The sequence below is a fragment of the Triturus cristatus genome, chromosome 3_1 (assembly GCF_964204655.1).
Source record: "Triturus cristatus chromosome 3_1, aTriCri1.1, whole genome shotgun sequence".
Lineage (NCBI taxonomy): Eukaryota > Metazoa > Chordata > Amphibia > Caudata > Salamandridae > Triturus > Triturus cristatus.
The window spans coordinates 121,704,719-121,726,648 of record NC_140583.1 but is presented as its reverse complement, the minus strand read 5'-3'; the positions used below and the strand labels follow the sequence as shown (position 1 = coordinate 121,726,648).

Below are 21,930 nucleotides of genomic sequence, written 5' to 3'. Positions count from 1 at the left end.
ACCCTCGCCGCTCCTGCCCCTGCTCTTCCCGCCGCTGCATCCCCTGCGGCCCCTCCCCCCGCTAGCTTCAATTTGCCTTAGCGTATTTGTGCTGCTTTGTAGACACTGTTATTTTATCTGCATTTTCTTCCCCATTTCCTCCCTTGTGCCATTCGGTGCCCTGTGCCCATTTTGCCTTCTGTACCCCTTGCCGTTACCCACTCCCATTTCCCGCCACTGCGTCCCCTGCGTCCCCACCCCTCGCTCTCCCAATCGTCTGCTCCCACCTCCCAGCTGCTCCTCCCTCACACCTCCCCTTTTTATGGCAGCCGCTGCACATCTGCGTGCAGAGAGCGCGCCGCTGGTGCGGCGAAGTCGCGCCTACGGTAAGCCCGTCTGCGCCCATCCATGCCTGGACCGCACCCAGTGCCAGAACCCCTAGCCCCCGTGAACGCTGCAACAGCCGTCTCCGCTACGATGCCAGCGCCCTCCATGCACTTAACACCGGACGATCACGCACCTGCTGACTGGCCGCCCCGAAGCGCTCCCAAGGACCCTTCTCCTGCCGGAACTGCAGCTTCACCAGCATCCGGCCCGCCAAACCACCGACCAGGAAAGAACCCAACTACCTCAGATCTATTCTTCTCAACACCCGCTCCGCCCGCAAACACGCCGTTGAACTCTGGGACCTACTCGACTCAACCTCCCCAGATGTCGCCTTCCTGACGGAGAACTGTCTGAACCCCTCCTCAGCACCCGACATCACCATAGCCATTCCAGAAGGCTACAAGATCACCCACAGGGACCGCGCCAACAGAGTAGGAGGAGGAATCACCATCGTCCACAGGAACACTCTCAAAGTCTCGACAAACACCGACGACACCCTCAGCACCGCCGAACACCTGCACTTCCAGATCCACACCGGACCCAACACAACTCTCAGAGGAACCCTTGTCTACAGACTCCCCGGACCACGCCCACAGTTCAGCGACTCCATCGCCAACTTCATCAGCACACACGCCCTCGCCTCCATGGACTACATCCTCCTCGGGGACCAGAACTTCCACCTCGAGAACAACAACGACACCAGCTCCACCACCCTGATCGACAACCTCGCCAACCTCGGACTCAGACAACTCGTCACAACTCCCACCCACTCGATCGGCCACACTCTGGACCCCATCTTCTCCATGAACCCCAGGTCGCCTTCAACCACACCACCGAACTCCACTGAACCGACCATCACTGCATCCACTTCCCCTTCCGGAAACCTGCCACATACCACCACACCCAACAGATGCCTCATCGATGCTGGAGCAAAGTCACCGAAGACCAGCTAACAACCACCCTCGCCCAGAGCCCACCTGTCAACCCCACCGACCCTGACACTGCCAACCGCAACCTCAGACAGTGGATCGACGACTGCGCTAACACCCTCGCCCCACTCAAGAAACCCTCCAACAACCACAGTAGCAAGAAAGTCAACTGGTTCACTGAAGACCTCCAGGCCTCCAAGCAAACTTGCCGAAAGCTAGAGAAGAACTGGCTCTGTGAATGAACACTGGACAGCTACACAGCACACAAGGATGCCACCCGCAGACACCATCACCTCATTAGATCCGCCAAAAGGGCCTCCTTCAAAGACCGCATGGACAACAACGCACACAACAGTAAAGAGCTCTTCAACATCATGAAGGAACTCTCCAACCCCAGCTCCAGAACCAACTACATCCCATCTTCGCAAGACCTGTGCGACTCGCTGGCCATCTTCTTCCATCGCAAGATCGCAGACATCCAAGACAGCTTCAATGCCACGACCGCCCCGACAACCACTGAGAACTCTGCCCCCACGACCACCACCCGAACCAACCACCTGATCTCCTGGACCAACATTAACGATGACGACACCATCAAGATCATGAACACCATCCACTCCGGACCCCATACCCAAACCACATCTTCAACAAAGCCAGCACCGCCATCACACCCCATCTCCAGAAAGCCATCAACATTTCATTCGAGACAGCAACCTTCCCGGAGAGCTGGAAGCACGCCGAGATCAACGCCTTACTCAAGAAACCCAAGGCAGACCCCAAGGACCTCAAGAACTTCCGGCCCATATCCCTGCTCTCGTTCCTGGCGAAGGTCATTGAGAAGACCGTCAACAAACAACTGACCCGTTACCTCAAGGAGAACAGCATCCTGGACCCATTCCAGTCTGGTTTCCGCAGCAACCACAGCACCAAAACAGCCCTCATCGCTGCCACCGATGACATCAGAACCCTGCTAGACAATGGAGAAACTGTGACCCTCATCTTCCTTGACCTGTCAGCCGCCTTCGACACGGTCTGCCACCGCACACTACGCACACGCCTCCACAACGCCGGCATCCATGAGAAGGCCCTGGACTAGACCACCTCCTTTCTCTCCGGCAGAACACAGAGTGTCCGCCTTCCCCCCTTCCCCTCCGAAGCCACCGAGATCATCTGCGGCGTACCCCAGGGCTCATTCCTCAGCCCCACATTGTTTAACATCTACATGGCACCGCATGCCCACATCGCCCGATTGCACAACCTTAACATCATCTCTTACGTCAATGACACCCAGCTGATCCTCTTGCTCACAAAGGACCCCCACACTGCCAAAACCATCCTCCACGAAGGAATGAAGGCCGTCGCCGAATGGATGAGGAACAGCCGACTGAAGCTGAACTTGGACAAGACGGAGGTCCTCATCCCCGGATCCACCCTTTCCGTTTGGGACGACTCCTGGTAGCCGACCGCACTGGGAAAAGCTCCAAAACCGAGCGACCACGCATGCAGCTTAGGGGTCATCCTCGACTCCACCCTCTCCATGTCTAAGCAGGTCAATGCTGTCTCTTCCTCCTGCTTCAACACCGAAACGAGAAGAACGGTCACCCAGGCACTAGTCAGCAGCAGATTGGACTACAGAAACGCCCTCTACGCAGGAGCCTCGGCCAAACTCCTGAAACGGCTTCAACGCATCCAGAACGCCTCTTCACGCCTGATCCTCGACATCCCTCGCCACAGATACATCACACCCCACCTGAGAGACCTGCACTGGCTCCCCATCAACAAGAGAACAACCTTCAAGCTCCTCACCCACGCACACAAGGCACTCCACAACACTGGACCAGCGTACCTCAACAGATGACTCAGCGTCTACACCCCCACTTGCCAGCTTCGCTCCGCCGCCCTCGCCCTTGCCACAGTCTCCCGCTTCCTAAGAGCGACCGCCAGCGGCAGATTGTTCTCCCACCTCGCCGCCAAGACCTGGAACACCCTCCCCACCCACCTACGGCAGACCAAGGACCTGCTGACCTTCAGAAGACTCCTCAAGACCTGGCTCTTCGAGCAGTAGCAGCATTCCGCACCACCCAGCACCTTGAGACCCTCACGGGTAAGTAGTGCGCTTTACAAATGCTATGATTGATTGATTGATTGACATGTTTTCTACTCAGACCTATTGTGAAAAGACAGTAAAAATACAAACCTTTTCTTTCAATGTTGTTATATATTTTTTTAATTTCAACAGGTTGCATATTCAGTTGTTCAGACTTTTTGCAAACATTTGGATATTAAACGTAAGTTATTGAGCATCTCTCTAGCCTGGCACTGCATGTGATATCTCAGGAGTAGCTATAAATATTGAAGCGGGTGCTGTGGTAATAGGCCCGGGGAACTCAGGGACCCAGGGCTGTCAAACATCTCTATCTTTTGCTACCAAACCAGGGGGCATCGGATTCTTTACTATGCCATTTACATTAGGGGCCACGGCACCCTTGCTGCATCACTTCAGGATATTACACTTCTTTGGGTGTGTATCGATTGTCATTCTATGTAAAAGGATTTTCTTGCACCACCTATGAACTTTTCAGGCTGTAAAATACTTTAGCAGCACTACCCTGTTTACACCATGGCACATCTTTAAGCACGAGCATTGGTCAAAAACATGAACAGTGAACCTTTATTACAGATAATGTACTGCCTTGGGACAAGGCATTAGTGAATGACAGAGCTGCAGTTTGGAGCAGCTCCTCAGTCTGTCACAGTGCAGGCAGCATCCAATCTGCACTTCAGAGAGGAGAGGGTAGGGTGCAGAGATCCCCTTATAGTTGAGAGCAGTGAGTGACTGCCACATCTGCAGAGAGATGTCTATGGTGATCCTTTCCATCCTTTCTGAGGGCACCCAACATAGTGTGCAATCAATTCTCTTCCTGACTGCCTCTTTGCCTCTACGCCCATGTCCATAGTATGGTGTTGGAGCAGAGACAAACGGCTTAATTACAAGCCCCGTCACAGCCACCAGTGAACCGCCATTCCCTGGCAGTGCTGGATCGGTCAGGAGGCAGTAATTTGCTTGGTAGGACCGTCGCAATCCTGCCAAGTATATTACAAGTTTCCTCTCTGCTATAGTTTTCATGGCGGTTCCACCCCCATGAAAACCATGGCAGAGAGGAAAAAAAGGGGCGCTTCTGGGCCCCACAGTGCGTCTGCACCATGTGGATGCAGACAAGGGGACTGCATGCACACCAGTCCCTGCACAGGAAACTCAGGGAGATGATGAACAGAGCACTGAAACTTTTCAGACACCCCCAGTCACAGATCTGGGTTGAATCCATCATCGTTCTTTAGGTCACTTTGCCACCCAGGTCAGACCCAGCCATACACAAATTAGTCTTGACCCTGTTCCTCATTGGAACAGTCCAGCCCCAACTGCCAAGCCAGATCTTTCCTGGACCAAAAACAAGCATCCTGGGACAGGTGTCGGGGAACACCCCTCATCAGCCAGGCTAGCTTGAAATCCAGTGGCAATGTGAGCAAGAAACTCATATCTGGGCATACCCTGCCAACTTCGGGCAACAAATCAAACATAAGGAGATGATTAAAGGAGCGCTGAAACTTTTCAGCCACTCAGCCCAATTCACAGATCTGGGACTTTTCAGTTCATGCCATGCAGAAACCGTTTTTGGCGTTCCCATTGTGGTGTACATTGTCAGGGAACATCAAAAACAAAGCCCGCCACAGAGGAGAAAACTCTGAATCTGGCGGGTGGCCTGACCACGGCTTTGGCGATACTGCGGCAGGCAGACCAGGCGCCACACCGCCAAAGTCGTAATCAGGCCCAAAGTGTTTTTCTCATCTGCAGAGGACCACATACTCATGCAAATCAGGGAATGCCCCCTTAAGGTAGTGCCAGCATTATATATGCAGCAGCGCTATCTGTGCCACTTTCTGTAATACATAGAAATATAAAGACCGTGCAAACAAACATGACGCACATTTCCAACTTGGAAGTCGTTCCATCTGTAGCAGGGAGTCTTTAAGGGGGAGTACACCGTACGTTCTCAAGATATTTGGTATTAGGCCAAACTTTAAACTAATTGCGTGCTCTGTAGAATGTCTAAGTGAACTTTCTGCCCTTAAAGTAGTTCAATAAAATAATTTGGTGAATCGAGTATGGGTCATTTTTCATTTCTATATTTAATTTAATGGGTTTTTACAGATACTGAGTATTGCTTAACCGATAGCACCCTATAGTGACCCCATTCTCCTTTCACTATAGCGGCACACTACCCTAGAAGCTCAAGAGGCACAATATGTACAGAGTCTTTAATATATGACGCTTAGGGTTGCTACTAGATGGATACTATGGATATTATGAGTTTGTGGTTACTTAACTGTCTGTCAGGTTGACTTCGCACTTGAGCCAATTATTCCCTCCCATCGGTTTTTGGCAACAAGAGAGCAATACCGTATGGAACTATGAGGCTTAACTCCTTTTATGAATTTTTAGGTCTCCGTTATATCCCTATAGCGCCAAAGCGTGCGTGTAACCAATTAATTCAACCAATACCACAATAAAACTAGAAATATAGGGATATATTTTAATTTTAATACAAATTACGATGGATCTTTCTCACGGTTTCAGATTTTAAACTGGTTGGTACTAATTAAAACTTCAAGTATCACCAATGGTGAAAACGCCGATATCCTGAAGAGAAAATTTACACTCTTAGGGGCAGATTTATGACGACTGGCGCATCCCTGCATATCAGCAGGGATGCGCCAGTTATTATGCGCCACAGCTGCGCCACCATGGATGCGCCGCATTTATAATGCGGCGCACCATGGGGCAAAAACGGCACAGATGCGTGACGCATCTGTGCCAAAAGTGGCGCATTGCTGGAGTTGCGTCGCAAGCGCGACACAGCTCCAGCAATGATCTGGGGGGCCCTATCTTTAAAATGCTGCGTCAATCCTTACGCCTGCTTCAAGCAGGCGCAGGGTTTTGACGCAGCATGGGCCTAAAAGTGACTGAGTGAAATCTTGTAGATTTCACTCAGCCACTTTTAGGAGGCGTTCCTGCGCCGGAACGCCCCCACCTGCCCTGGAACGCCTACATGTGGCGCAGGGCTTTACAACGTGACGCATCTCCCAGATGCGTCACGTTGTAAATACTCCGCACCATGGCGCAGGATTTGCGCCGTTGCTGCGTCACAAAAGTGACGCAACGGCGGCGCAAAAGTGGCGCAAGTGCAACATAAATCTGCCCCTTCATGTATTTGACTAGCTATTTGCAGTCCTTTTTAAATTTGGTAAGTGTCTTTAGTATAGGGGTTTCATTCAGGTTAAGGAAGAAGAAAACTTTTTGAAATCACTGACTAATTAGAATGACCTTTATTCTTAGTGAGGAGACTTCTATTTTCAAATTGTTGGTGGCTCCATTGAACAAACAGCAAAGAATCTGTACTAATATTGAGGTATGTGATAGCTACTTAGGATTCATAAACAACCTATTGGTATTTTCAATTTATCTAAGAAACCTTCGCTTTATTGTAGGCTTCACCCTTACGTGGATGAGACATTCCTTCCATTAAGATTTTAATTTTATTAAATCTTATTCAAGAATTGATGATAAGGTTTTGCATAATCATATTAGGTGGGTTTATCTGCTTATTCCCATGAATACTATGGATCATGTGTTAGCATTTTTTAGTTCTATGTGTGATTTTTATAAGTTATTTTCATCTAGAATTGTCATGAAATTAATACAAAAATTATATATTATTTCACAAACTGTTCTCTCAATGTGCAAACGTTAATGCTCTTAGAGGCATGGCAGATTGTTTTGATTCTCTAGAGGAATGAGTAGCATATGTGTTTTAATAAGTGTTGCTATTTAGATTTTTATGAAAACATGTCCTGAATAAGATGAAGCAACCTGATTTCACCGAAACACTGCGTCGACTCTTTTTTTAAGTTTTCCTCAATTTGTATTATTAACTGATTGTATTTATGTCAGATGTATTGTAACTTCTTAAACAAGAAGATGTTTTTAATTTTGTGAAAACTGTATACTATCTTTGAGAATAATGTGATTTTTTTAAATAAACTTTCACTGATATCGTGATAACTTCTTAAAATATTTATTTTTGTTTAAATTGCTAGCACATTGATATATTTTGTTACTGTTACTATATAGCTAAATATGTACATTTTTCTTTGCTATAGCGCATGATCCATATTCAGGCATTCTCTGAGTTACGGAGATCTTTGCCTACAACATTAATCTTTTGAATAGGGACTTTTGTGTTTTCTTACTTTCTGTAATACTACAGTGCCCCCAGGTGAAGAAAACAGGCAAACACGCCCACTATGGTCTAGGGACGCTAGATGAAATATGGCACTTTGTGATGTATGTTTAAAGGTCTTCGCCCATTTGAAGCACTTTTGTATTTATGTTTTTCATCATTTATATGACAAGAAACTGCCTAATGCACTTAGCTGTATTAGCAGCGGAAAGGAAGGAGGGTGGGGAAACTAAGACCTGCCCTGAAACTGTGAAGACAGCACCCTTTCCTCTTTGGTGTTAGTGAGAGGCCCAAAGATTCGAGATTTTGGAAAGGAAGAGGACACATTTGTTCAAACGCTTGTTGTAAACTCAAATCATATTTGGAGTGATTACACTTTCACTTAAGTGTTCTATGCATGCGTACTTTGTAAATAAGACAACAAATATTTTACAACCTGTACTTTTCAATAAAAATTGAATCCGCAAAAAACACTAATATCTACTAAATGTTTCAGTAAATGGATACAAGTATTGGAATAGGATGCAGATACAGTATTTTAGTGGTGGTAGTCAGTCCATTTCAACTTAGTATGGTCATTGAGTGCTAAAGTTGGAAGCTCATATCACTAAAACTGTATAGTAAAGTCTGGTCACACTTATCTCAATCCTTGATGAAGTGCAGCCAAGGACTGTGGCAAATCCCTGCGGCAATACAGAAATGATTAGCCACGTAAAGCAGCTCAAGCGCTGTTAGGTGCCCGGGTAAAGGTCATGTAGCAGTGCTACACATCTTACATTGTCCTCTTTTCTGCACAATGACAATATTGCTGTGAACTTTGGCACATATTCGTGTGCATGACAATGCTGGATTCGTGTATCTGAAACTACTTTTGTTTTTACATCTCGCTTCGTGCAACATTATCATGATGCCGTGAACACAGAGTACAAGGCCTTTATGCATGATGTACAAATGTTCTATCTTCACCCACGGGGTGACAGGGCTATCTATATATCCACAACAATGCTAATCTGCATATATATTGCAAGGATGCTTTTATTATAAATAAAGAAGAAGTTCCAAGCGTTGGGAGGAGGCACTTCAGATAACACAGAGGGTCCCTTCATGCTAAGACTTCACCAGGCAGCAGTCTGACGTCTCCACAAGGGGTGTCCAATTAGTGACCTCCATTCTCTCCCGCCAGATCATCCCATCGGGCCATTCTTGGCTCTATACCCATATACACTTTAGACATACACAGAGTAGGGCTTGCAGAGTAGGAGGGTGCCTGATTACTACCCCTGCCATATATGTCTGCATATATTCACTGTTTTAGCACCATGGTGGAATTATAATTGCTATGTACGCTTTTTGTATATGTAATAACTTTCATCTGCTTCTGTCTACCAATTATCGCAGCACATGTATTCTATACAAGAATAACGTTGGTTCAAAAAATATATTGAAAACGTCCCACTGTGAATTTTCTCTATAATTCTCTGAGAACAAATAAGCACGAGTGATTGAGCAAAAGGTACTAGATCTGTTACCACGATCCCTGAGGGGTTAGGGTTGTCCTATTCAGTGGTTCAGTGGTTGCCAGAACATTCGCTTCTTGTTTGTGTTAGAGGGGCTTATTGTGGCACTGTGAGCAAGCTGGTCTTTACGCCAAAATATCCTACGAGATATCCTACGGGAGTGCTCAGAATCAGTCTACGCACCTCACCTAAACTTAATGTTGTCCAACAAATGCTCAGATCCTATGGATTAGTAGGAACCACATGACATGGCGCCGCCAATGTTGGTTGGATTCTTATTGTACAGTCTACCTGAGTAGTTCAATCGTGCCTTCTCAGAGACTCCTAATCAGTTCCAAACTGTAGACTTCCATGGTGGTAGGAGAATCCACCTTAGCTGAGTAGGTATATCCTATTTATTGGCTGTGGGTTATTCAAGCTTGTAGGATAAAACTTCCCACTTTGTGCTCACCCTATCGCCATACATTAATTTACTAATTTCCTTTTTCTTCAAATAATGTCTGAAAATGGCAAAATGGGGAAGAAGGAGCTTTGAACATTGCAGAGAACTGCAGACATGCGTTTACTCAAAAATTATTACATTAAGGTTTCCCAGCCACGGGTCAAGCCGTTTCCATCGTGGTTGCGGCACAGGAAGCGTTCAGAACAGAGGTATCCTATTCACGAGTTAAATTCCTGGTTGCAGATGCTCGTACACAAATGTTTCATACTTACACTGAGAATTCAAAACCAGAGGAATACACTCCATATGAAGCACTAGAAATTCCTCTCTCTTACCAAGAGCATATAAATTGATTCAAAGGCTCCCTCCAACACACTACAGAAAACGTGAGACTCGATCCGCTAAGCAAAGAAGAAGTAATATGGCCAGTCTTAGCTACATACATACTGCATCCTGACACTGCTAATTTAACTGCAGCAGAAATAAATACACTATACAGAGATTTAGTAAATATGTACAGATATCTTACACAGTTCATGATGTGAGCACTCACAGTTAACCCTGTGTGGTCGTTTCAGGCTGCACACACACAATTGGCTACTACGGGTATCAGCCCACAAACCCTGAATGCCGTTATGGGAAAGATTCCCATCAGTTGGGAGCATATTCTGTTCCAGGCAGCACAAAAATATGAACCAGCTTGAAGCAGTTTTTCCCCATACAGGCCCGCAGTCTCAAAAAGTGCATTCAGCACCCATATGATTACCTTGTTATGTGCTGAGGCCAAGATTAAACAGTACAACCTGCCATGATGTGAACGAGAAAGGCATGCACATTCTCCATGGCCATTTAGAGTACCTTCCTCCAGCCCAACACATACACAGTACTGGAGAACCAACAATGGTTTAGAAATGCTGAACAAGTAGATTGTAAAATATGTCATAATATGCTCTGAATGCGGCAAACCTCCCCTTCTCTTCTTTGCAAGAAGGTTTTCTTCAAGACATCTTTAGAACTCTTTTCACTAAGATACCCAAGGACTACAGTTAACCTACCCCTGACAGGCTAAGAGTATGAAGATTTGATTGTCCCCTCTTTCCTACTACTGTTCCCAGAAGCTCCAGTGGGTTTTGGAGCACGAGGCAAAATTGCAATTCTTCATTTCTACAGCCTCCCACCCTATCTGGCACCTTTGCTGGCCTTTCGTGGTGGTTTCAGAACAAAGCTGCCTATAGGGACCTTATAGTGATCTCTAGTGAGCCATGGCACTAGGCTAGGCAAGTGAATGAGGTCTTACCACCTTTAGGAAGAGTCTCAAAGTCCACTTCCTCTAACTCCACTGCCCACCCCTATGAAGTATTCAAGCACTCTGATCTAACAAATCAGGCTGGCATAGGGTTTACGTTTCCCAGGGCTGGGTATATGTATTAAAGGGCCCAAGTGAGACATGTTGCTCCTGATACACATGGCCCTCATATTACAGGAAAGGAGGCAGTGGCAAATGAGTGCACGTAGCCCTCAGTTCAGTCAGTAATTATAATTTATTAAATCCCAAATCATGTTTTGCATGTGTCTCCATCCTATTGAATCAGACTGTTGGTTGGGTACCTGCTTTGGGTCAAATGCTAGACACAGGCTTATATATTTAAATCCAGGTATCCTTTCTTTGGTACACGTACAACTCTTAAGCATTAGTCAAAATGACTCTAGAAAACTTGGATACATTTAACTCCCCTCATATCATGTTTATTTTATTTCCATTTGATGTGGCACTAGAAATGATCTTAGAGCCGCAGAGGCCGAGAAACAGTTTTAGATCCTTACAAAGCAAGTCCAATAATTACTAAGACATAATACAATTGAGAACGTTATTCCACAGCATTGAGGTCAATAACATTGTTCTGCACTTGGATCAACTCCGCAATCTCTACTGACAACTAATTACCTTCACAATTCGCTGGTTGCCAGTATAATTGCAGGTCAATATTAAAACTTCAGTATTGTGATAGAACACCGTCTTCCCTTACCCCCCTAAACTGCAGTGTCAAACGTGCCGATAACTAAGATGATGGTGATCCATGCTAAAGGTTGGCTTAAACTTCTAAATCAACTAGTTCCACTCCTTGAAGTCCCACAGACCGACTCCAGTCTTACCATCCAGAGATTTCTTCATGTCCTCCAGGATCACCAGTCCTTTGACTAAACAAAATCACTTTTGAAGTGAATCTTTTTGGCTCCTTAGCATTCCGCCATGAAGTGTAGGGTGATCATTCCAACATCAAATAACATTACCTTTAGATTTTGGTGAGATAAATAAACCAACATAATAAAACAAAAGTCAATGTTTACTCTCTCTCCCTGTCTCTCTCTCTCTCTATATATATATATACATATATGTGTGTGTGTATAGGTAAATACAAAAGCTCATTTAATGCAAATGTAGGCTATAACAAGAGATTAGGATAGAAAATATTGCTAGAAAGCCAAATTAGTACAAACATCTCAATCGCAAAAAAGCAAGGGACTTTCCTCAGAGACCTTGGAAAAGTTGGAGAACTTAGGTGCATTTCCAAGAAGGCATGGGTCATGGAGAGTTCCTGAATAAACAGGAGTATCTGTTCTAAGATGCCGTTTTGTCGCCATTTTGATCTTACATCTTTGAAGGGGGATAGTCTGTCTCAACACAGTCATGACTTACAATACGAAGTACCTTACCCCTTCACCTACAATGCAAACGATTCGTAAAATATTGCACGCATTGAAGGGCAGGTAGAGAGGGGTTCTAGAAAAGAGCAGGTGTGTATTGGTGACTTACTTAGCCACGTTTGCAACACTTACAAAAAGTGTGTCAGGGATGATGTCTAAGGCACGCCAAAAAAGGATCTGCCTAGTCCATTCCGTACAATACTGAAGATAGTCACAGTGTTCAAAAGTGTACAAATGAAATGAGGCAGTTGTTTCGATATAAATCTGAGATAGCAAGTATGGGGTCAAGGCACTGAATCGGTGGTCTTGTGAAAAAGTGGCACTTTGAGGATTGAATGACATATGAAGTGGGATATTAGCTTCAGCCAAATTTTCAAGCTGACAGTGGAACGCTTGGTGGGGATCAACATATATTTAGCTTTAGATTTTGACTTCAGGACCTCCAGATTTCAGAGAGACATTTTGAAACTTGCTAGACCACTAGCCCCTTCATGGACACTTGAATAGGCTCCACAAACCGGTGATTGGTGGCACCAGATTTTACCATTAAATCTATGAGTGATTCAATTTGCAGATTATTTCAATAGGTAAAAAAGTTTTAGAAAGCAACTGTTACTCAAAAGTGTGTCAGCGTTGTACTATTTAACAAAATGTTACAAGTAATATTAGAGTAATCACCAACCTCTGGGCAGTAAACCAACGGTAACAGACAAGGAGGTGCAATGCTTAGTGCTATGCAAACCAGGAAGTTATAAATGAAACAGGTAAGTCTTGAATTGTCTACGGTCAGACAGTACATCCGTGTTCAGTCTCAGGTCCCTTGGAGAAAAATTCCCGTAGGAAGGGTCAGCCGCCCCTGAGAAGGATTGAACAGTAAAGAAGTAGTCACAGATCTTGTTGACCATCTGAAAATGTCAGTCGTGACGGCACCTTGACGAGTCCAAGAGTAGAAATTGGGACTGCTGATGTGTAAGTGACCATAAACACCTGAAAACTACCTCACACAACCTCATTCCTTTGGTGGGAGTCTCACAGAATTCCTCAGGGCCACATTCTGCTGAAAGAAAAGGTAAGAGTGGTGGATGTAACCTTACTGGACTCCCAGCCCACTGACCAACAGACCACAATGCACTGCATCTTGCATTTGCATTTCCTTACTGTTGTGAGACAATAGTTTACTTATTTTGGCCAGTCTGTCTAGCTGAAACAACTTAACATTAAGACTTATCAGACCAGACCAATGAAGGACATATTACAAAAAATTGAAAATAGTACCTGTGGTATTCTGAAATTCCTTCCTGCGTTTTCTGTTTGAAACAACACCTAGGGCCGAATTGGATCTCGGTGTACGGGTTACTTCAGAAATCCCGTCCGCCGAAATATAAATCCCATTGGATATAACAGGATTTATATATGGGTGAATAAGATATCCATCACCGTTGTCATGGAGTTACCAGTCCACGAGATCTGAATCAGACCCTTAGTCTTGCCCAGATGTTGGTAGCACAGTTGCGCAAGAGCCCCTCCGTGTTACACCATTTCCTTCCGGGGTCCACAGCTGAGGTGTCCACTCAGCTTCAGTCATGCAAGCCGACAAGTACCTACCTATGTGCACTAGCTGAAAGTGGCTGCCCGCTGAAGAATGTCTGAGTTTATATTTCTGAAACAATACCCCTATTGTGTTCACGCTAGTAACCACTTCTGAAGCCTTTAATAAATGGGTCAGTCAGGAAGCATGCTGTTTGCAAAGTTTGATGCACAGAGACTCTGCGTTCAAGTTCCAAAATGCACTGATATCGAAGTAGCAAGGAGTAAAACCAGCTCTGGGGTGCCACAAAGCCATCTCTGTGGCGAATGGGGTATTCTTGGTCCATAAAACATGTCTCTCCATCTACCCTTTAACCTATGCCTGCTCAGGACCATAAACTTAAAACAAAATATCTCATAATGGACAACCCAGTGGCGTAACCAACTAAGAGGACAATGAACATTAGAACTTGGATATTAGAAATACCCTCAAGAGACCTGCAGAGCTGTTCACAGCTCCCCACCTACAGAGGCCCATAAACTGCGTGCCTGTCTCTCACACTACATCATCCATCACACTCCTAAGCGCTACATCCCATGACACAATAACTGCGATACGGTTGGCATTATGCACGACGCAGAAATACTTCCCACACAGGATCAAAACAGAGACAACACACTTCCAGCCACACACCCTACGAGCTAAAACAGAGACACCACACTTCCAGCCACACACCCTACGAGCTAAAACAGACACCACACTTCCAGCCACACACCCTACGAGCTAAAACAGAGGCACCACACTTCCAGCCACACACCCTACGAGCTAAAACAGAGACAACACACTTCCAGCCACACACCCTACGAGCTAAAACAGAGACAACACACTTCCAGCCACACACCCTACGAGCTAAAACAGAGGCAACACACTTCCAGCCACACACCCTACGAGCTAAAACAGAGGCAACACACTTCCAGCCACACACCCTACGAGCTAAAACAGAGACAACACACTTCCAGCCACACCCCCTACGAGCTAAAACAGAGACAACACACTTCCAGCCACACACCCTACGAGCTAAAACAGAGGCAACACACTTCCAGCCACACACCCTACGAGCTAAAACAGAGACAACACACTTCCAGCCACACACCCTACGAGCTAAAACAGAGACAACACACTTCCAGCCACACACCCTACGAGCTAAAACAGAGACAACACACTTTCAGCCACAAGTTCTATAATCCGTAGTTTGCTACTCATGTAGGCAAGCGCTTCAGTGCCCCACATAGAAGTAGTAAGCACTACATAAACATTGCAATAGAATACAATACAATAAATGTATATGTATGCATGCATATCAATACATATTTATCTGCATGGATATGTCTATATACACGTATGTGTTTGTTTCAGCTATTTGTTTAATTAAAAACAATCCGTTTCAACCTTTATCCCGTCTTCCTCTCTGACCCACCCCAAAACTTTCTGACTGCTATGCACCCACAAACAACTTTCTCAACCTTCCCCTTTCTCTTTAGCCAATTCTCTCAGATAAGGTGCGCACGTGCCAACTGCAACTTGTTGCAGCTTCCTCTTCCTTATCCACTTCAATCATTCTAGCCGTAGTAACAACACTACTAAAAATGCACGACCATCCAAGAGCACAAACTTAACAAAAGTGCCATAACTCATCCACAAGAAAAAAAAAGCACAAATCTACTGTTTGAATTTAACTTGCATTTTAGGTTCCGTCACAGTGTGAACTCACAGCAAAGCGCTACAACCCCTAGCCAGGGGTAGTAAGCACTATACAAATACTATTCACGACTACGATGTGTATGCAGTCACTGCTGACAAGTACGGTGCATTGTTTTTTCCTGCTGTATTGTGGTGTTAATTTTCAACGGTTTTCCCGACCCCAGGTCCAGCGCGTCCCCACTAATCCCGGCTACTCGAACTTACTTAAAGACATTATGGGATGATCAATAAACAGTGCCTCACAATTGCTTCTCTCGCCCTCACTCTTTGGTGCGATGCACGTAATATAAATAAACAATAGGGGGTGCATTCTACTCGCTAAAAGAGCGCGTTTTGGTTTAATCGCAGCTGCGTTTGGTTCGTCCGTGATCCTGCGCGTCTCTTTCGTTTGAGACTGGCTGGCCTGTGATTGGATGAGCTCCCAGGGTTACTTTTAGAACCGGCTGCACTCCTCTGAAATATCTTGGCCGTTTACACAAGCGGTCACTGCTCTGACAGTCTCCGTGGGAATAGGGAGCGAGACACTACAGTGAGTTAAAAGCCGCTGGGCCTATTAATAGCCCGGCCAATGTATACAAGGCAGCGCTCGGGGATTCATTAATATGTGTGACCCCTGGGAGACGGGTGTATTATTTCACATCACGGTCATTATTAAGGCACTTTGCAAACCAACCAAGAGGCGTAACTGTAAGAGAGCAAGAAGGGAGTTTTTTTTTTACTTTTACATAGCGCAAACTCTACACGCAGGTATCAGTGCGCTTTACACGAGCACCAGTTACGTTACAGAAGGACACATTCATTTTGCTAGGCACGGGGAGATTTGGGGGCATATTAACAAGGAACAGGGAAAATTAACGCTAAGGGTGCTTAGCGTTAATTTTTTTAACGCCCGCTATCGCTGGCTATTGCTGGATAATATCACCTGATTATCGCGTTATTAACAACGCTAACCGCCTAGGTGATAAAAATCCAGCGATGGCGGCATTTTGGGAGGTTATCGCTGGTAATGCAGCGATAAAACTACAAGGATAGGGATATCCTTGTTGATAGCCCATAGTGGATTTAGCCATGTAATCTACCTCCCATTGGATTAATCCACCTCCCATTGGATTACATGGCTAAATCTGAAAATTAGCAGACGTAAAAAAGCAGCGTTAACCGTGGTTAGCGCTGCTTTTTTTGTCTCTAACAGGGTTAGCATGAAGCTTGATAATAGGGCGACATTTCTCCTATTATTTTGCTCTGGAATGCCCACTTTGCATCTCATTAGAGATGCAAATGGAAGCGTAGTGAAAAAGGGTGCTAACATGCGATTTTGCATGTTAGCACCCTGTTGTTGATAGGGCGATATTTTTATCTCTGCTTCTTTGGCTTTTAAAGCCAAAAAAGCGGAGATAAAGCCCTTGTTAATATGCCCCTAAGTGATTTGCCCAGAATTACAGGCTGTTGAATGTCCCTGCCCAGACTCTAACCTGGGGGCATATTATCATGAAATGGCATTAAAATTATAGCCGCTTTAGCGGCAGAAAACTACCGCTAAAGCGGCGATAATGGGCTTGATAATATGCCGCAGAGAATTCCAATAGAAGCCCATGTTCTGGTGTCAACATGGGCTTCTATTGGAATTCTCTGCGGCATATTATCAAGCCCGTTATCGCCGTTTTAGCGGCGTTTTTCTGCCGCTAAAATGGCGATAATTTTAATGCAGTGCTTGATAATATCCCCCCAGTTCCTTAGTTTCGCGGCTGACCTCTCTAGCTATTAGGCCACAAGGGAGGGTGGGTGGATGGGTGGGTGTGTGTGTGCGTGCATGCGTGAGTGAGTGAGTAATTGAGTGAGTGAGATAGCGGATTAGTAGAATGGGACAAGTAAGTGGGTTAGTGAATGCGTGGTTGAGTTAGTGTATGAGTTGGTGAATGACTGAGCGAGTGAGTAAGCAGACAAATAAATGTGTTGGTTAGGTGAGGGAACATGTGGATGGGGGAACGAGTGGCAAGTGGATGAATGAATACCTGTTTGAGTGGAATAGTGAAAGCGATAATGAGTGTGGGGCTAAGTATACATGTGCATGTATGAATGACTGCGCACTACGTATGTGACAGAGATGGTGAACTAGCTGGTTAGTGAATGAATCAGCAAGTCAGTGAGTGAGCACATACATGGATGAGTAAATGAACGAATGAGCGAGTGCAGGAGGGAATGTGTAATGAGATGGTGAACTGGCAGGTTAGTAAATGAATGGCCAAGTGAGTAACTGAGTGAGCACATATATGGATGGGTACATGTAGGAATGATTGAGTTCATGAGTGAATGTGTAATGAGATTGTGAAGTGGTAGGTTGGTAAAATAATCACCAGGGGAGCACATGAGTGTTAGAGAGTCAATGAGTTGTAAAGTACATGGATTTTTGGTGAGTGGAAGACTGAATAGGTTAGTGAGGTAGTGAGCGAGGAGGCTGGGGATAAAAAATGAATTAGCGAGTACATGAGCTGTGTCAGTGTGTGTGGGTGAGGTGGTAAGTGAATGACAAGGTGAGCAACTGAGAGCATGAAAATGACTGATATACTTCACAGTCGGCTCCTGGAGCAGAGAGCAATACACAAAAAGATTACACCTGTACTTACCAGACACAACATAAATTACGTCCACCACATTTGCATCATATTTCTTAAAATATATATTGTTCATCACGATTGAAAACTGTTATCAGTTTATGAGAATTTGACAAATCTAAAATGACCAAATGCTGGATCTCTTCTCTTGTTAAGCAAGTGAAAATATACTTCAAAACAGTGGCTCTATCCTTGGTTGTCAAACCCTGAGGCCCGAGTGTTAATCTTAGCTCCACCCATGAGCACGTTGTTTGATCAGAAGCGAAGCATTTGTGTCCTCACACACCTATCAAAACTGGAAGCGCTTAGAAATGTACAAAACAAAGAATGTAAGAAATGAACATTTGCTGTTCTGTGGAGAGATGTTCACGTTTCCTGAGCTGCATGTGCAGGCAGCCACTCGTTCAGCCAAGAAGCGCAAAGAAGCAAGTCATGTGTATGAGGCGTGCTACCCATTCTGCTTCATTCATTCAATGTGTCATCCCTGTGCACTCTGAGATTCTGCCAAGCAGGACTGGCATCGGCAGAACGCCGGGATCTCGTTTCCAAAATGCATGCACTTTCCGCTATTTTTAGGAAGTGTCGACTCACTTATTGCTATCCATCGCAACGAAACCATCACATCCTGCAATGATGTTAACTCCTTGCCTGCTGAGCTGAACACATAATGAAAAGACCCAGCTCTCTATGGTGATTAATTCTGTTGTTTCGGGTGCTTGGTGACGCTTCCGGTTTGTACAGGCAATAGAACGGAGCAACATGAAAATAAAGTGAATTGACCAGGTTCACACAATATGGTCAAGTGGGGTAGGTGGGATTGGAACGCAAGTCTGGATTTGCTGTGCATAATCTACTTTCCTCCTTGGTGTGCACATATTATGGCATTTTTGATCACCTTTTGGTAGAAGTGAGTAGTGTCAGTGCGCAATATTTTCATGGAGGGGTGGATAAACTCAGAGTAAAGGTAAGCCCAGTACGGATGCTGTCACGACAATATGTAAATAAAGGTAAGGTGTTTGTCTGAAATCATGTATCAGGTGTCAGTTACCGTAATACTTTTTAAACACGTGTTGAATTACCTGTTGCAGTAAGTAGTTATTATAAATCAAAAAAAACCCATACGTGTTTTTGATTACTGTGCCTGTAACAGGGCTAGCCCCTCGAATAAATTCACAACTCTAAAGCGCTCATAATGACAGAAACAGCTTGTCACACAGCAGCGCTCGCTTGCCTTTCGCACACGTGCGGGATCAGAGCGTCGTGCACTTTCCCCCAGCACTTACCTGAAGTGCTGTCGCCCCCGGGGTGCGTCTGGCGTTCGTCCGTGTCCATCCCTGGGCGGTGGGCGCGCGATCCAAGTCCCTGCTGCTGCCAAAGAGAGCCTTGTTTTATCGCATGTGGCTCGCGGGTTGCCTGCTGCGGGTTAGCGTCTCAGTGGAGTGTGTACTGTAAACGGACGTGAAACTCTGACATGTTGTCATCCACGGCTTGGCCACACCTATCAGCTTGCACATCTGCGGCCCCCTCCCAAAACACGGCTCTGTCAAGAAAACGCGGCCGCGGAAGGTGCGGGGAAGCCCCTCCGCGGAGCAGACTGGGGAGGGCAGCGGCTTGAAGCCCGCTGACAGCTCCAAGCCCTCCTCCTCCTCCGTGCTCACAGAAAGTTGCGCGAACTGCTGTCACTTGGAAAGTATGCCACAGTAGCCCCCAGGTAAACTGAGGGGGTGGGAGAGGTTCCAACAGCCTGATGTCTCTTTTAAACCTCCCAAACACCTCTTCTTTCTTCTTGAGATCCAGCGACTGGTAGCCAACCCTAAAACATCTCGCAGGCAGGTGACGAGGGAAAGGCTGGCTCAGTTGTTGGTGAACATGTTTTGGGGAATAGGGGGTCAGAGGTAAAAGAGAGCCCCCCTTTCTTTTACCAGGATTAGGCAGAGCGACCTCTTCTTGGCCGTGATCTCTTCTGCTGCAGTTATGGTTTGGTCCCGAAAGAGTAACAATGAACAGGGATGTCTCTTTAAATAGACAAGGCTCTCGTGCCAGGGCGGCGTGTGCACAATCTCTCCCACCCGGACTATGTCTCTGACGGTCTTCCGTCTCATCTCCGAGCCCATCCGAGGGGCTGCGCCGCCAAGGCAGTCACAAACTCTCCGTGCGGGGGAGGAGGGCGCGTGTCAGTGGTGGGAACATGCATAGCACCCCGTGTGACCCCGTCCCATAAATATTTAGGACCAGCCACTGCCTCAAAGAGAGAGGCTATTCCTCAACTAAACACACGCTCGTGCCATTCACCGGAGGGTGCACATCCGCCGATTCTAGTGTGTATTCGGAATTTTTGCCTCTGTATTTCCCACCCCCCACACCCAAATCTAGCGCATCTCTACTACTACTCCTCAACTCATCCCAAAGTAGGTTTCTAGCCATGAATATTGTCAGAGATCACACATCGTTTCACACAGTCTTCAGTGACTCTTAGATAACAAGCCAGTAGGCCTGGCATTGGCTGACAGACTTTTGGATTTGCCAATAAAAGCTGTGTCATGATTTTCTTTAAACCTTATTGTTGAGGGAGCTGCTGGATCCTCGCCAATCTAAAAATCATTGTCTAGAAGCAAAAATATTTTTTGGGGTCTAAAAAAGCACAAATTGCCATATTAGACTTTGGCAGTGGGGGCGGGGTGGAACTACTTTGTATGTGGGTGCACTCTTTGTGAAAGGGGAGAATGTCGGGAAGTTAGCCAATGAATGAAGTGAGCAGACCGACTCCCCTTTGCTGATTGGTGTAGTGGGTTGGAGAAAAAAGTGCATTTGACAATAACAGACCAATGAATAATGAGGGTTGACTGAAAGCTCCTTTAAGTAAATATATTATGAATATCATTTTAATAACATGAAAAGATCTTAGATCTGTGGTACTTTTGGTCAATTTTCTTGCCTTTTTGTGGTTTTTCATGTACTGGCATCCTCCCCATATAAGAGCAAGGCGATGCCTCTTACACAAACCTTTTGATGCACATATCACTGTGGTTGACATCCAAGTGTGATCATTGGTCACTCCCATGTATTGTGTTCCGGGTCAGTCAGCTTTAGGTGTTGCCTGTTGAGACAGACAGCCTTTCAGTAGTAAAGGGGAAACAGAGAAATTTACAATTCAAAAGAAGCAGAATCCAATAGAAACTGCAAAGCATCAGACCTTATATCACACTTGGTGTCTGGAAAAGGACTATAATAAGGGGAGGTTGAGACTCCACAATGTGTCATCTGCTAAGCAGCCAGATGGGCTGAAAGCTCTGCAAGACTTCTGCCTGTGACTAGGACAGGGGGTCAAGGCCCGCTAGTCTCTTTGCTGTATGAGGGGACATCATCCAGGGAAAACCAAGACCACCTGCCCTGGAGCATAGGGCACCAGCGCCGGCCTGATTGCTATGATCAGTGTGCCCTGTGAGGAAGAGGAGGGAGTTGGAGGGAAATCCAGTGGGGCGCCCTACCATGAGGACTCCTAGTGCGAGTTGTGAGGATTTGGCTTTGCATCGAATGAGTTTTAACACGAGTGCAGGATTGTATTCCATGACCCATGTATGCCAGGAGAGGGATGCTATTGGCTAAGTCATGCAATGAGCGCTGTGTGGGGAGCACTAAGTCTGTACCACCTCGTAGTAGTTACCCTGTATGCCAGAGGGGGCCACAGTGGAAATAATTATCTGACCAGCTGTTAGACTTGGGGGTCTCTAGTTGGCACTGCCATGCACTTGTAGCAAATAGCAGCGGCG

At 45.9% G+C, this 21,930-nt stretch overlaps 1 protein-coding gene across 2 annotated transcripts in view; it reads right to left on the bottom strand.

The window, feature by feature from the left end:
* ANO1 (anoctamin 1) overlaps positions 1-20,155 on the bottom strand; it is an 852,930-nt gene extending 832,775 nt beyond the window's left edge. For both annotated transcript variants that reach the window (XM_085643533.1, XM_085643534.1), the window contains exon 1: positions 19,444-20,155. In XM_085643533.1, the coding sequence (XP_085499659.1) occupies positions 19,444-19,492 (49 nt within the window). In that variant the 5' untranslated portion in view covers positions 19,493-20,155. The remainder of the gene's footprint in view (positions 1-19,443) is intronic.
* Between the last annotated feature and the right edge of the window lie 1,775 nt (positions 20,156-21,930).